We start from the raw sequence: 18095 nt of genomic DNA, 5'->3' as shown, positions 1-18095 counted from the left end.
AAATATGATTTTTTAATTAAATAAGTTCTTATTTATACCAATATAATACTGGATAGTACGTAAGTTTCGTTAATATTATTGTTATCAGAAATGGCTTGCCGTTGCAAGATATATAATATTAAGGATTTTTCAATACTATCCAACTTTTGAATTTATTTTTTTTTAAATAAGGTAAGACTACATATGCAACCTCAATTGCAACTCTGAAAAGTAACAAAATTTATAATATTTGTTTATAATTATAATAAATAATCATAAATATCTTGCTATGATATACTCCCTCTGTCCCACTCAATTATGTGCTCAACCAATTCTGCTTACAAGTGACTATATTTTTATCTATGACAAATTTGATTGAGACAAATCTTCTAGCCAAGATAACCTCTTGCAATTGAGTTCTTTTAAGAAACTGTGATCAGTAGATATAGATTTCCTCGAATCCTTATATATGATACCTTAGCAATTCAATTCAATAACAAGCTAGGGGCCCAAGAAGTCTTATGATGAGAATGAGAGTTAGGTGCCCTTTACATCAATTGTTAAACGTCGAACAAATAGAAATGTTTTGATTAAATAATAAAAAGAATGTGTCATAATATTCAATTATTTAAATATTATTTAATTCATAAACTATTATTTCAATTTATATGGGATTATAGTCTCCACTTAAAACATGTTTTGGGGGCCCAAACTTAATATTCATCAAGTGGGCCTATATTTCAGTTTTACAGACAATTCACTCGCCCAAAGAAAAACATACATCCTTAAAAGTACATAGTATTCAAAAACAGATGGCAGGAGGGCCAATTATCTTTTATGAGAGCAAAATGTCATGTATGCTATAAATAACTATCTAACTAATTTCTCCCTAGATACATTAGTAGATTAAGATTGCAATAAATATCGCCGTAGATAAGACAAATTTGCAGCACTCATTGCAAAATCCAACTTCAATCTAGAAATTTAATGCTACAATATTCTACACTCTTCTTTTCCTTCTTTAAAATGACCTCATTGAAGTATTACTTTTTACAAGTCTTTGCGCTTAACCAGGGAGGGAGAAAAAGAGATTGTTTTTTGAGCTTAGGGTTTATAATTCTTGGGTGGAGGGACAATGGAGGGAACTAGCAACAAGAGCTTGAGGTTTGGAACAATTAATTTTAGTGATTATCAGGGTCTTGAAGTGTTAGGTTACAAGAAAGATGATGTTTTGAGCCAAGAGCTTCAGAATTCAGCTATGAAGGATCTTGTGAATGAAAATGAGGATGCCCGAGGAGGTCCTATGGTGTCCAAAGATGGAGATCGGAAACAGACCTATCCACTAAGGCGGGAGGTGAAGAATTGCTTCTATTTTGTGAATTATGGTTGGTGCATGTATGGATCCAATTGCAAATTTAACCATCCATACAATCAGCTTGCTCAGGTATAAATAATTTAATTTGATTGTTCTTTTGAAAATTTATGTTAATTCATGTATTAGAATGCAAACATGAATTTAATTGTTTGAGTTTCTTTGTTTGAATGGATACCGAGTAATTGGTTATGGTCATATATATGTGTGTGTGTAGAGATGTTCAAAAAATCTGGAATCTGAAATCCGATCTGAAAAAAAATCTGAAAAACCCGATCCGAAAAAAACCCGGTCTGGCCCGGCCCGGTCCGAGGGCCTAAAACAAGCCTCGTATTTTCAATAAAATCCGGATTTTTGAAAAATCCAGGCTTTTTATAACTAAATCAGGCCTAGTATTTTTGGAAAAGTCCGGCCCGGCCTGATTTTAAAAAAAGCCCAGCCCGGCCCGATCTGGTTTTAAAAAAATTCGGATTTTTTTGGCCCGATCTGGATCCGGTCTGAACAGATCTTTTGTACATCTCTGTGTGTATATGTATATATATATGTGTGTGTATGTATATATATGTGTGTGTGTATATGTATATATATATATATATATATATATATATATATATATATATATAGGCCAACATTCCAAAGAGGGACTTCTTATATGGAGTTACATAGCGCGCCAATATAAATCATCAATTTTATTATAAATTCTGTTATAGAATACATATAAAACGTGATTCTAACATAGAATACTATAAAATAAATCTATTTTAAGTAATTTAACACTTTAAATTTGATTAAAAAAGTATATTTTCGAAACTGTTTCTACAACAGAATAATTCTGGATGATTATTATTCTGTTATATAATCATGTTGAGATATTGCATAATTTTAGATGATCTTTGGAATAAAAAAATTGTATAACTTTGTTTTCGGTTTAATAATCAAAATTTGCAATTATATTTCATAAAAAATATAATAGAATATATATTATGTATATATTTATAATGGTGTGCTACGTAACTCCATATAAGAGGGTATGCTATGCAGTGCTACCCTATATATATATATATATATATAAATTCTAGGGGTATTTAATTAGCACTTTACACTCATTTTTAGAAAGTTGACATATTTGTTCCTCAACCTTACCTCCCATTTTTTAGTACGAATGATGCCTCACAAATTGTGGATCACTATGCTTAGCTTCACATATGTAGTCTGTTTTTACTATGAAATCATTACACCCACTGTAGTTGGATCCGGATTTACCCCATTATGGGCACAGTGAAATCACTCAATAATTTGGGGCAATGCCTCGTAAAAATATATGATCTTTTTATATACCGTGATGTTTAACTAAATAAATATTTTTACATGTAGGGATGTTTAAATGAAACCGTGGTGGCTCCAGTTTCTGACTTTAATTTCACTGGCCGGCCAGTTCCACAAGTACTATTCAGTCATTTCTTTAACTTTTTATTTTCTACTTCATCTTATAGGACATGATAATTATATTTATCAATTTCTTTTGACAACTCATATATATATTTTCAAAACTCATATATTATAGTAAGACATATACTATTTTAAAGTTATCTGAAGAAATTTAAAATGTATTATACGTAATGCGGTTAATCATGTCAGATTTAGGATAAAATTTGCTAATGTATGTTTTTTAAAGAATATCTTAACTTAATCCTCCTACAATAAATCATAGCACTATAGTTCTCAAACAAAATGATTGGGATATTTAACTTGAAGTACTTTAGGCTAGAAATGATATTGTTTACAATTTATCAGGGAGCGAAAGAATGCCCTCACTACAGGCAAAATGGTTCCTGCCAGTATGGTTTAAACTGTTGGTTTGATAATTCGGAACCTTCATCAATGGAAGGAGGATTCCTTCATTCTGGATATACAGGGTTGGAAGATACTATGCAATGCAGCTGGTCATTTACTGCACCAGTAAATGAAATTGGTCTGGGAAACCCCTACATGTATCAACAGGAACAAATTTTTCCATCCTCTGAATGGAGTGGTAATCAGGTATTTAGTAGTATATTAGACTATATATATATGCAGCATCTCACAACTGGTAATTAGGTCGCTAAGATAAGAGCCAGATATCGTATGATTTTGTTTGTTTACCTAAGACTAAATATCTTCCATGTCTGGGTTACAGACAAGCTTCATTAGTTCAGATTATATCTTAATGTAAGTTTCTGTGCTATTTCTCCTTTACCTAAGGTACCCTACAAAGAATGGAGCCCCTCGTCAATCCCTACCACATTTTCTATGAAAACTGCTGCAGCTGTTGCCGAGCCCTTTCAGCCGAACCAGGCAAGATTGCTTACTATAGGATCTCCGAAACCAGAAGAGCAGCCTGAAGGAAGTTTCAATATTGGCTTTGGGTTTCTTAACCCCAAAGTTTCCTCCTGCACTCTAAAGGACAGCGGCTTGCCTCTAAGATCTGTAAGTGAAATTCCCTTATACTTCGATGAAACATTAATTAGTAATTCATACCAGGTTGCTATAGGTTACTATAGGTTCATATCTGTAGACTAATAAAATTTGTATTACCTTTTTTAATTCTTGATGATTTAGGATACTGAGGCCTGTGCATTCTATGGTGGCTATGGGGTCTGCAAGGAGGGACCAGCATGCAGATTTAACCATCCAGCAAACCTACCCATGCAGGTTCCTCGTGCTGGATCTGATGAAGCTGAAGTTCTCTCTGCGGGATCTCCTGAAGCTCAGGCTCCTCCTGCTGGATCCCAAGAAGCTCACCCACCTCAGCTTTCCCACCAGTCCACTCAAGGTAAAAACTGAGTATTGATCTGATGCAGCAGCCTTATAATGAACACATGCCTGGTCCAGAACTTGTAATTGCTGTTTAATTCTCCTTGGCTGCGCCATATTAAAGTGTTATTAGTATTTATAAATAGTATAAGTAGTGCAACTTATTTCTCTATTTAAGAATGATGCAGACATATAAGTCTCCTTTAATTTAAACCCAGTTTTCAGTTGTGTTTCTAGTTAAATTGTTCCAACAATTTGCTGTTAGCTACATAAAAAAAACTATGGGTATTTACCAAGTATACCTCTTTTTAACATTTTAATTGCAATAATACAATTTTCTCCCAAAAATTGCATTTTACTTTCTTTTTTAAAAATCTACAATTCATTTGCTTATATACGGTTCTTTATTCTTGCCTCTCCACGTTTCTTCCCATCTCCTTCTCTCAGCTCATTTTCTCTCTCTCTCTCTCTCTCTCTCTCTCTCTCTCTCTCTCTCTCTCTCTCTCTCTCTCTCTCTCTCTCTCTCTCTCTCTCTCTCTCTCTCCTCCCTTTTTCTTCAGCCTCCATCTCGCCTCGCTCTCTCTATCTCTCTCCTTGCTCTTTCTCTATCCGGTGATTGCCTCGGCCGTACTTTCTCCAATCGCGAAACCCTAGGCATATTCATAGTGAGTACAATCGTTGTGGTGTTCTTGACGGGCGTTGGACGATGATTATAACGACGCTCCCACCAACGACAGTTTTTTCTAACCCTAACCCTCATCGTCTCTCTTCACTACACTTTGCTTTTGTGTTTTTGAGTTTTGGTTGGTGCAGGTTGCTTTTGATTACAACTTGTTGATTTTGTTTTTGATCCCGCAGGGGCATACTCATTTTTTTGTCGTTGCAACAAGTTGCAACTTATTATGTAACTTCATATTATTTTAGCATTTTTTAAAAAAAATTGCATTCATGGTTGCAAGTACGGTTGATAACAGTTGCAGATATGGTTGCAAATGCAACCTCCGTATTTTTACAAATATTTTTTGAAATATAATATTTTTGCAATTTTTTTTGGAAAATGATAATATTTTTGAAATTTTCTTTTAATCTTGGCTATTTATGAAAAAATTCCAAAAATTATTAGACCCTGTTGGATACATAAAAAAACTAAAAGTTGATACTATTTGCTGCATGGGATATTTAATTGTATAGTCTCTTATATGTTGATCCTAACAATTAAACATGATTTAAGTGTTAAGATTATATATATAATTCATGTGCCTGCATATTCACAGGAGATATGTGGTATTTAGCTTAGTTGGAAATGAGATAGCGGTCGTTAAATTCAACCATCTAAATTCGGCTGCTATTTTCGACCAACTTAATTCGGCCGCTTGCCGTCATTTCTATCCGTGACTTCTTTTTTTTTTGAACAAATTCTATCCGTGACTTAAATTTTTTATTTCCTTGAAAAGTTGAAGTCACGTGGCCCATGAAAATTAAAATCCACGGAAGGATGTTGATTTTGTTGAATTCATTCAACTGATATCAATAACTATTATTAATTTCGATCAATATGTATAAAGCATGAGAGAAATATCATCTAAGCAAGTAGATTTCACAAGACACAAATTTTCGCTAATTCATATATAAGAATCGTGAATTGTTCGAAAATTCATATAATAGGCAATTTGGAGGTAACTAGTGTCACTACTACAAACTGGACTTTTAGCGTCGGTTAAATAACTCCTAAGGCGTCGGTTAAATGGCGAAGCAAATGTGGGAGAAGGGTATTTTGAGTTACAACATTTGAACGAATTTACCATTCGAATTGAAATTTTGAAAAAAATTAAAATCTTGTTATCTTTCTTGACCATCGCATAAATTGAAAGTGTTATTTTAGAAGAATATGTAGGGATGAGATAAATTATTTAAAATTTATTAAGTTTGAAATAGTGACAATTTTAGAAATAAAAATAATTATAAAGTTTACTAAGTTAATAAATTATTTATTACTAACTTCCATTATTGATTTGAGGTTAAAGGGTATTTAAATATGACATACATTTAGTGCATGCACATCTTTTCAAATGTTAGTGGTTGACTAGCAAAACTAGGTAAATGCTAGTATTAGAGTAATTTCCACTTTGCACCTCATAAGTTTAAGTGCTTTTTTGATTTGGTTTCAAATAAAATTTCTTGTTAATACGCAGCCTAATATTTAAAAAACGCTTTGATATGCACCCGTTTGACCATATTCCGTCAAGTTGACTGTTAAAATTAATGGTTGCCGAGGTAATACAGTAATATTTTTATATGAAAAGAATAAGTAAGAAAGAAGTCTACAAAATCACTGCACCCGGGCAGCCGTTAACTTTAACAGTGAACTTGACGGAATATGGTCAAAGGGGTGCAGATCAAAGCGCTTTTTAAATATTAGAGTGAGTATTGACAAGAAATCTTGTTTGAGGCCAATCGAAAAAACTCAAGAACTTATGGGATGCAAAGTGTAAATTACTCTTATTATTAATAATGGAAACATATTTTAAGTATCATCATTATTATTTATTCTTTTGTTGTGGTTATGTAATGAAATGTATTAAATTAAAATGAATATTTTATTGGAAAAATCGAAACTTAGGATTCTGGTAATCGTGGAAGGTGACCTTGTAGAGTAAAGTATGAGCAAATTTCTTGGGACTTGAGGAAAGTTTTTTGCCTTAACTTTGAATTTTTTTGCAATTATCTTTTGATTACGAATTCTTGGGAATTATCTAATCTTATGATGATTATAACCTGGGTTGTATAAGTTGCTTGTGAAGCTTTTGCTAGTGGATTGCGACACTGCTACCTTTGTTTTCAATTGAATTTGTTTTAACAAACTCAACTACATTTGTTTATTCAAATAAATATGTCCCACTATCATTCGATCCAACTATTACATAAATTTATTATTTAGTAGATCAATAAGCTTGTTAATATAAATATCATCTATCTTCACATCTTGATTTTATTAAACTAAATAAGAACACTTCATTATACAAGATTAAGTGGTTTCCACTTTATATAACAATATTAGACAATTTTAGACCTTATAGACCTTATATGGAGTTACATAGTGCGCTATTATAAATCATCAATTTTATTATAAATTCTATTATAGAATACATATAAAACGTGATTCTAATATAGAATATTATAAAATATATCTATTTTAAATAATTTAACGCTGAAAATTTGATGAAAAAAGTAAATTTTCGAAACTGATTATACAACAGAATAATTCTGGATGATTATTATTCTGTTATAGAATCATGTTGAGATATTGCATAATTTTAGATGATCTTTGGAACAAAAAAAATAGTATAACTTCGTTTTTTGTTTAATAATCAAAATTTGCAATTATATTTCATAATATATATATATATATATATATATATATATATATATATATATATATATATATATATATATATATAGTGTAAAGTTATATGGAGTACACAAAATATTGGAGTATTGGAGTACAAAGTTGGATAAAATGTAATCTATTCATCTAAATTTCAATTTTTTTTTGTTCAATAATATTCCTAAACATTTAATAACCTGCACATTATGTTCTACAACATAAACATTGTAATCAAAAGGTAGAATAATGACTTTTATAAATTACAAGACTCTATGTTCTGCAATATAACTAATAAGCAGAACAATAATGTTAATACTTGTTAAAGTTGAAAGATATTAACGATTGATAGACAATTATGTGCAAGACAACTTATAAATAATAGATTGTATATAAATTTGCATAATCAAATATATTATTTATGATTAAACTAAAAAATTAAGACTTGTACTCCAATACTCCAATGTTTTTGTGTACTCCATAGAACTTAACTATATATATATATATATATATATATATTGTATATATTGTATATATTGTATATATTTATTATGGTGTGCTACGTAACTTCATATAAGAGAGTATGCTATGGAGTGCTAGGCATATATATATATATATATATATATATATATATATATATATATATATATATATATATATATATATATATATATATATATAGAGTCCTACTCCAATAGAAACCAAATTAGCCTAAAAACTAAAAACCAGTTTCCGGACAGTTTTTTATCACTATTTTTAACTACAGAAATCAGTAATTTGTACATAACATATCACTAATTTATATATACCATATCTCGCGGATATAGATATATATATACACATATATGCAACGTATATGACCATCATCTTCACCCAAATCGTAATAATGGACCTCTTACCATCATTACCAGACGTTTCTATGACTTGCCACCATTGTCTATCATCACCAATAGTCACATACACTTTCCATCATAACTTACAAAACTAACGACTACTTACCATCAACATACAACTTCTCTTGCGGCTTCCCACCGCCAAGAACCTTCCTACGGATGAAATTGATCATCTATAATCGATTATCAATAGTTTAGATAAGAAGATTTTCTCAATTTTGATAATAAAAATCGTTGTTTATATACTGTATAAAAACAGTGATTAGTGCAGTACAAATTAGTGATACCCGTAGTTATAAATAGTGGTAGGGAAACTGGTTTCTAGTTTTTATTTTAAGAGTGGTTTCTATTTGATCATGAGCCTATATATATATATATATGCCAAAATTCTAGAGAGGGACATCTTATATAGAGTTACATAGTAAACTTTAAATTTAATATCCAGCGTTCAGTTACATCTCATCCAACGGCTGATGACATTTGAATAAAAATAGAATTCTTACCCATTGCTGTTGTGATCAAACACGGTCTTTTCTCCTGTACTTTCTCTCTCTACACTCTCTCCCTTCTCTGTATTCTTGCTCTCTGTGTTGCTTCTTCCTCCACTTTCGCTTGCTATCTCTGTCTCATTCGTTGTCGATATTCTTCTCTCTCTCTCTCGATCGATCTATTTATCTTCGATCTTTGTATCTAATGCAAGCAAACGAATTACAGATTCTTCTTTCAACAGATTTCAGATCCAAATCAGTTGGTGATGTTCGAAATTCATTTGATTTTTATGTTTATTCTCTTTGCTTTCACTGTTTTAAACTGCACAATCATTGTAATTTGTGGAAAGTTATGATTTTACAATCATAACTTGTTGTTCTGGTGCTTTTGAATGTGATTTGTGTTTTTATTGTTGAAGTTAAATACTAGATTTAGTTTAATTTAGATAATATATTTATGTTCTACTGTAGAATCATATTATATGTGAGATTTGTATTTTTTTTTGATTAATTTTGTATTCTACAGTAGAATTGATCTGGTGATTTTCTATTTTTTTTGTTGTGATTTTTTGTTGTGGATAATTTATGCTTCTACTAAGGAACCAAATTAGGCATATTATCTGTAACGTTATAATTTTTTATTCTACGGTGTAATATGATTTGTGGATGATTTGTTTTTGTTTTACTACAGAACAATATTATATATGAGCTTTGTTCGTGCATTTGTGTTTTATTAATTTCTATTTTACTATAGAATCATATATTTGATAAAGTTGTATTGCTTGATAGTTATTATACTCTTTGATGTAATATTTGTTATATTCTTGTTCAACTATTTTTTTTTCCAATATAGAACCATATAATGTTATTATTTTAATTATGCATTAGTAGTTTGAATATTGTTCTATGGTTATGATACATTTGTAGAATCTAGGCCTTGATTTTTGGTTGTTGTTGTTTAGTGTTGTGGTTAGTGTTATTGTGGCTGTATTGGGGAAAATGTGTGTGGCTGTGCTTTTGTGGTAGTGTTCTGTGAACAAATGTCCTTGACATGAGTATAATTTTTTTGCTGGTAATTGCTAATATCACATTTGTGAGTGTGCGATACAGTATCTGATGGCTTTTTTTTTCATTTTTTTGTTGCATATTTGTAGTAGCGGATATACGAAAATTCCTTTAAATTTTGCGAGTTTGTAGCGAAGCGAGCAACAATTTATAGTTTAGATACTCTAACTTTAACTAAGACTATTGTGGTTAACTTTTTTTTTTCTAGTGTAGCTTCTTATAAAATTTATAATGGTAATCTAAAGCATTATTTAATGATTATTTAAGTATATTTTGTGAGTCCTGTAATAATATCTAAGTGTCTATGTGTTAAGGTTTTTAATTTATTTAATGATAGATTAATCTAAGTTTGTGTGGCTAGTTTTGTAGCGAACAAGAAGAGAGGATGAAGATCTATCCAGTATCAACCCGACATTATTATGCATTTAAACACTTATTTCTGAAGAAATTTCTTACAAGATGAAAGGTAATTGATATGATTGTCTTTTTTTCTTTTGTTAATTGAACTGATTGTTTGTACTTGCTCTGTTTGGTTTACAATATAAATATAAATTAGGTATCTCTGATGGTTCTACTGTAGAATCGAAAATAGAAATATATTGAATCTCTAATTTTTATCTTCCAAATTTGTGTTATAGTTTCAGTTCCACTATAGAATCATATAATGTCTTACAAATATCTACCATAGATTAAAGTATTGCTTATGAACATTGTATTCTTTTTAAAGTTATGCCTTTTAATCAGTTTTATAATAGAATCTAGGCCATGTTAATATTATTAGTTATTATTGTTTAAATATTAAGAGTTTTTTTCACTAAAAAACCATATAAAATTTGGACTATACTTGTAGTGGAACCACTAATGTTACTGATATGAAACATGTGATTATTTACATAGGTTTTTGACATTAATCTAAATATGTTTATGCTTGTATGCATTTTAATATATTAAAATCTTTGCAGGGTGAGGACCTTGTTGTAGCTAATCTTGGTTAGTCAAAAGTAGTTTTGGAAACGATTGGTTAGATATGGAATCCAGGTTGTTTAGTTAACCATTGACTTAAAACCATGTGTTCCTAGTAAGTATGTCCATCTCTATTTCATTCTCACCGCTTTTTGCCTTGTTTCTAACACCTGAATCGGATTTTTAAACACTCTGATCAAATAAGCTGGGCGTACCTTGTGTTATGATTTTGTTGTTTGTGTTACTACCGAGGCAAAGAGAATCAGATCATGCAACGGTTGTGTGCTTACTTTGAAAGATGAATCACACGTTCAACAATTATAGTTGCATCATGAAGACTCTCCAATCTTAGCCATGTTTCGCGCACTTAGAGATTTCATACTAAAAAATAATGTTGTAATTACCATTCCACATATCATGTATCATCATCTTAACATCTTCTGACCAGTTCGTGGTGCTTGCAAATCGAAAGAGTAAGCCTTCATTTCTCAAACAAGTAAAATTTATATCTTATGAGCAACAAAGAGCAAAGAAGCAGTAGCTAAGACAGCGATGATAAACTCTCTGTGAACTGGAGCTCCCAATAACTATATGTTAGCGGAGAAGCTATGATGGAACGTGTCACAAAGAAGGCGACAAGATTGTAACTTCTTTTGCAGATAATGTAGTTTATGTGATTAACTTTCAGATGTAAAATCATACTTTGATTGTATTAGCTTCTTTGTAGATAATATCATACTTATCTAGGTACATCTAGTCAAATACTAATTTAATGTTTTGTATGATGCATTTCTTAGTTTTGGTATTAAAGATCATTTTATTCATGATTATTAATTTCTATTTTTTTTTAAAAAAATTGTGTTAAATTTCTTCGGTTGATTATAAGGCATTTGAGAATCCGACTTCTATAATGGGTTACATTACAATAGAACCTAAAGTTAAATATTGTCTCTGTATGTTATAAATATAAACTTTGATAAAAGTAATATAGGGTTATTGTTCTTTTACAATATGTTAGTCGTAAAAAAAGAATCTAGCCAACAAAAATCCACCTACATCATGCTAAAATAGATTTTGAATTCTACTTCATGATCTATTTTTTTTATGCAAAAGTAAAATCATCAAACCACTATGTTTTTAGCAATTTAATTTTTTCTAATAAATGAAAACGACACCTCATATGAATTTTATAGATTAAACGATATATACAAACATGAGGAAAAAAAGCTCTTAAGTTCAACCAAAGTTTCAAGGAACACTCTCCAAGAAACCACCAACAAAAAACTAAGAAATGAAATAACAAGTTAAAGCAAAATTACAAGCATAAAAAATTATGATTTTTTTTTACTAAAAGTTACAATACTCCATCTGCAAGGGCCTGAAGGCACATAAACCATAAAACTCATATCCAGCAATCTAACTTCATCATTTTTACACCTCTGCCAGTAGCATGCAAATGTCCCGGCAATCTCCACCAAGTCAAGGAGAAGCCGCAATAGTAAATAGCCAACAAATCCCTTGCAAAACATGAAAAAAAATACAGATTAGCATGCAGTAGAACAGCATCAAACCTGAGTCACATAATTCTTTGATAGACACAAGAAAGAATCTGAGAGCACCACTCAGACTTCAGAAACCACCTAAAATCTACCATCAACTGAAATCATTCCTAGAGTTGCAGTAAAACGTGAACATCAAGGCCTTGAACACACACCCAACAAACAAAATACACATACAATTCCCCATGATGATCCACCAATTGAGCAAATAAGACACTCTTATACACTATTTAATTGGATCGAAGGAAGCTCACTGAAACACATCAATTGGATTTAATTGGATTCAAAATTTTAATCAATAAAATGATTATCAAATAGCTACTATAGAATTTAAAAAACATGTATTAGTAGAATATATTAAATAACATTTATAATACGCAAACAATTTGCTCTCTAGTTTATACAAAAAGTATTCAGTTATAGAATGTAAGCATAAAGCAACCACATTACACATGTAATCTACTCTCTATTATAAACAATAATTTATTCTAACATAGAATAAATTTGATAAACTTGATAAATTAGTAATATATTCTACTACATAAGTAAAAATACTCCATTATATAAACAATAAAATTTATTCTACTGTATAACAAATTTGATAAACCAATACTATATTCTACTGCAGAAGCAAAAACGCTTTATCTTATAAACAATGAATTTATTCTACTAGAGAACAAGGAAGATGAAAAACAAGCTTCCATAATAAAATCAAATAATATATATCTAAATAAAATAATAAATTTATGATATCTTCTAAAATTGCATATATTCTACAATATAATAAATCATGATTCCATAATAGAATCGAAGTCATAGTAGAATTTAAGAATATACACAATATACACAAAATCAGATTTATTCTATTATAGAACACACAAAAACTATATACAAATATATTCACAAAATCAGATTTATTCTATTGTAGAACAGAAATATATACAAAAATATATGAAATCAAATTTATTCTCATACCTTTTCGTCTTACATAATCTCTGATTCCTCCTATAAATCAACCTAAAACATGAAACAGTGAAAATAAGAGATTTACCTAAGAAACATCTTTGATTAAACATGAATTTAAAAGCTTTATGTTGGAACCCTAATTTGTCACAATGAAAGTTACATCGATTACCTTCTAATAGCTTCATTTTTGTCCTTCAAAGCTTCGATTTGTTCTTGCAGCAAGCTCGATGCTTGCTCGATTTGTTCTTGGAGAATGAGTTTTCGATCTTCAATTGCGAGAGCTCGGTGCGTTATGTGTATCCTGTGTGTATTCTTCTCGATTGAAATGATCAGCTTATGTTTCTAATTTGTGTTAAATTTACGATAATAACCTTTAATCTTGTTCGTTTATTTGTTTTAAGAAAATCAATGATTCAGATTGTGGTGTACTACATAACTTCATATAAGCAGCCCTCCCTGAATTGCCACTATATATATATATATATATATATATATATATATATATATATATATATATATATAATTTGTTCACTTCAATCATTAATCTGAGATAAAAAGTAAAGTATTTAAATATGATGTATATTTAGTGAAAAACTTTGCCAGTGTTGCTGGTTTCACTACAAGAAAACTGTTAATAAACATCACACATTAGACATCGGTCACTTTGGCCACTGATGTCTAAATAATCATAGACATCGTCCCTTTTTTATTTGATGTCCATATAGTTTTAAAACATCGCAGATTTCGAAACCGATGTCTTAAGTTCAAATATTAAAAATAAGCACGCGACCTCCCAATTTTTGTTCCTCCCTTAGCTGAAAATTCCCTCCTTAATGTTTTTTCTTTCCCTCTAACACATACATTCAGACAAACTAAAACCTAAAAACTAAAAACTAAAATCACTTATACCTCTCTCGACTCTCTCTCACTCACACCTCTCTCTCGACTCTCTCTCACTCACACCTCTCTCTCGACTCTCTGCGCCGCTCCTCCGCTCTCCACCTCAGCTCCGCTCACGACCTCCTCCGCTCTCAGCTCTCTCTCGCCACTCTCCACCTCCGCTCTCAGCTCTCTCTCCGCTTAGCTCCGCTCAGCTCTCTCTCCGCCGCTCTCTCTGCTTTTTCTGCTCAACTCTCTCTCTGTTTCAAGGTTTGTCTCTTCTCTTCTGCTTATGAATTGATGCCATAGTTTTGTAAATCAAAATCCGAGTTCTTAAAATTGGGGGTTTCATGAAATTGAAACCCTAATTTTGTTATTTGTTTTGTTAATTGATACTAGGTTCTGGTTGTGGCTTTATTTAAGCTAATTGGTATTTATTTTTTGAATTTATTTATTTTGTCTGAAACCCTAGTTCCGGTTGTTATTTGTTACTTGCTTATATGTTTTTAGGATAAGTTTGTGGATAGTTACCATGCATTACAGGACTGTGGTTGTTGTTCCTGTGTTTATATGTTGTTTATTATTCTTCCATGTGGGGTTAAATCATATGTGCATTTGATTAAATGAATGTAGGCTGTTGTAGTATGTTTAGTTGATGTAGGCTAAATGAAATATAGGTCATAAGATATACATAATAATATTTAATCATGAAATTAGGCTGAATTTTAGTGACATACCAGGTGGTTTCAAATGGACAAGTCTTGGATAAAGGCAGATAGAGATTCCTTACAGAATGAAATTGGTGTAGAAAATTTCTTGATTTTTGCGGAAGAAAATGCAAAATACCCAAAGAAGATACGTTGCCCCTGTTCACGTTGTGCTAACTTCAAAAAAACCAAATGCAAGTTCCCAAAGCAATCTTGAGGCAGAGATTGCTGAGTTAAAGGCAATGTTTGCTTCAAGTGTTGGTCCTCAGTCCCCAAAGCAGCCTGAAAAGGCAAGTCCACAGCTTGAAAAGGCAAGTTCCGAGCCACAACCAAATGTGGATGATGAGGAAGAATGTGTCATGTATGATCAACCTAAGCCTACACCTCCTGCAGTTTCGGTATAATTTCCTCAATTTTTTGTATTTAATTAAATAATTTTCTGAATTTATAAATTCCTTTTGCCTTAATATTTTAATTTGGTCATTTACGTATTGTAGGGGCAAAGATCTTGTGAATTATCTGTGGACAAGAAAGAAAATAAAGTTGCATTTGGTATGGTGTATCCTAGCGTGGATAGAGAAAAAGTACATGGAATTGATATACAAGATGACCATAAGTGTGTTTCTGTCGACAGCCTCATCAAACCAGATGCCTTGCTTCCGGTGCCGATACGTGGTGAAATGGTGACAGTCCGCGATGCACTTGGCTCTTTTATAGCATGGCCTGAGGAATTAATCAGCTACACAACTGCAGTGGTATGTGAATTCTTTGTTTGAGATGTTGAATTTTGATTCGTAGTAGGAATATATATGTGATGTGTATTCTTGACATTTTTTATGGTTTGATTATCTACAGGTTAAGAAGAAAGAAAGGTTGCGGCCAAGTGCACAAAAAAATCAGAATGATCAGTTGCAGAAAATTAAGTCACAGTTCATTGAAGTGAAGCCAAGTCCAAAGGTGTCAAAAGGCTTTAACTTATTGTACAAACACGCAACAATCTGGATGAAAAATACAGGCGTTTCGATAAAGATTGTATGCGATGCGGGTGTGTTTGGACATGAAAAGACAATTTACTTGATAGATGAGAATATCTTGTGATTGTTGGAGTTTAAAATGCTAGGACAAGCTGTACTTGCAGCTTACATGGCGTAAGTTTTCTTTTTCTGTTATTTTTCTATTTCCCATGATTAAGTTCTAGTACTGTTGGTAACTAGCTTTATAGCCCGTGCAAGGCCTCTAAACATTTCTATATTTGAGTTTATACGGTTTTTTTGTATGTTTTGAAAATGTAATGCAGAAACAGCCAAAAAAACATCTATCAAAGTGGATTAAAAAAGATCACCACAAACCAGTTGCTTGGATGATGCCTCCGAAAGAAAATTAGCGGAGAACTGATGATATTATATACTATATTGTGAAATAATCTTATCGACAACCAAACTCCAACTACACTAAATCAAGTCAGCATGATCAGAACCCTTAACATTCATGCATGCAACCCTTAACATTCATGCATATGAAAATTCATGGAACAGAGTTAGCCATTATTGTAATTATGTGTGCATAGTCTTTTTGACAAGATAACTTGTTTAATCTATTAAGAAATATGATAACTACTTTATATCAGTTCTTTACTAATCATTAAAAATAACTAAAGTTGCCTAACAACATCATATCAATTCTTTAGTAATCATAACATATAACTCGAAATGCCTTTAACTATCATATATTGGTTCATTCTTTGATTTGAGTGCCTTAACTTGATGAATTAGATAAATTCTTTAGTAATCATAACATATCACTTGAGTTGCCTAAAGATCAATTCTTTACTAATCATAACATATAATTCGAGTTGTCTTAATCGTAACTAAATCAAATTAGCATGATCAGAACCCCTAACATTCATGCATGAAACCCTTAACATTCATGCATATGGAAATTCATAAAACAATTACCCATTATTATAATATTATGTGTGCATAGTCTTTTTGACAAGATACAGTAACTTAATCTATCAAGAAATACGATAACTACATTAAATAAATTCTTTACTAATCATAACATATAACTCGAGTTGTTTAACTCATTAGATAAATTCTTTATTAATCATAACATATAACTGGAGTTGTCTTTAACTACCGTATATTGGTTCACTCTTTGATCTGAGTGCATTAGTTTGATGAATTAGATAAATTCTTACTAATCATAACATATAACTCGAGTTGCCTAAAATCAATTCTTTAATAATCATAACCTATAACTCGAGTTGCCTAACCGTATATTGGTTCACTTTTTGCTGTGAGTGGATTAACTTGGTGAATTCCTCGCAAAGAATATTTTTATTTTGAATATGTAGTTATTCGTAATTAATAATGTATAATGATTGACGAAATGAATGATATTTATGAGTATTTTACAAATATTTTAAGGACACATTCATTCAAAAGTATTATTTTATAATAATGTATTAGATATTATTATTAATAAATATTATTCATATATTTATTAGTAATTATCAATGTATAATAATTGATGAAATAATCTAATGATAAATAAATTACTATTGTTAGTATTTGTTAGACACTCCATCTATCCCAAAATAAGTGTCGGTTTGACTTTTTTCACGTAATTTTAAATGTAAAAAAAATACTTCTACACATTATTTTTCAAATTTTCTTTTTCTAAATAAAAATATAGATGTTAAACTTTTATTCAGAAAGAGAAAATTTCAAAAATAATATGTCGAAGTATGTTTTTTGTGCACCTTAAATTACGTGAAAAAAGTCAAAATGACACTTATTTTGGGATAGAGGGATTAATGAGGATATAATAATTAGATATAATTAATAACATATATTAAATATGTAGTTATTAGTAGTTAATAATTTATAATGATTGATGAGATGATCTAATGATAAATAAATTACTCCCTCTGTTTTTTTTATTCGATGTTTTAACTTTGGGCACACACTTTTAAGTTTTTTGACCAGGTAGTTAAAAATATTATTTTTTTTTTGAATTTTCTTTCTCAGAATAAAAATATATAACT

At 30.7% G+C, this 18095-nt stretch overlaps 1 protein-coding gene across 1 annotated transcript; it reads left to right on the top strand.

Moving 5' to 3' along the window:
* Positions 1-1114: 1114 nt before the first annotated feature.
* On the top strand, positions 1115-3732 carry LOC108212229 (zinc finger CCCH domain-containing protein 42-like). The gene is made up of 5 exons (XM_064089787.1): positions 1115-1423; positions 2726-2794; positions 3146-3391; positions 3528-3559; positions 3657-3732. The coding sequence occupies exons 1-5, from the start codon at positions 1115-1117 to the stop codon at positions 3730-3732; spliced, it is 732 nt and encodes a 243-aa protein (XP_063945857.1).
* The last annotated feature ends 14363 nt before the right edge of the window (positions 3733-18095 follow it).

Source organism: Daucus carota, chromosome 3 (assembly GCF_001625215.2).
Source record: "Daucus carota subsp. sativus chromosome 3, DH1 v3.0, whole genome shotgun sequence".
Lineage (NCBI taxonomy): Eukaryota > Viridiplantae > Streptophyta > Magnoliopsida > Apiales > Apiaceae > Daucus > Daucus carota.
This window is presented reverse-complemented; position numbering and strand designations above follow the sequence as displayed.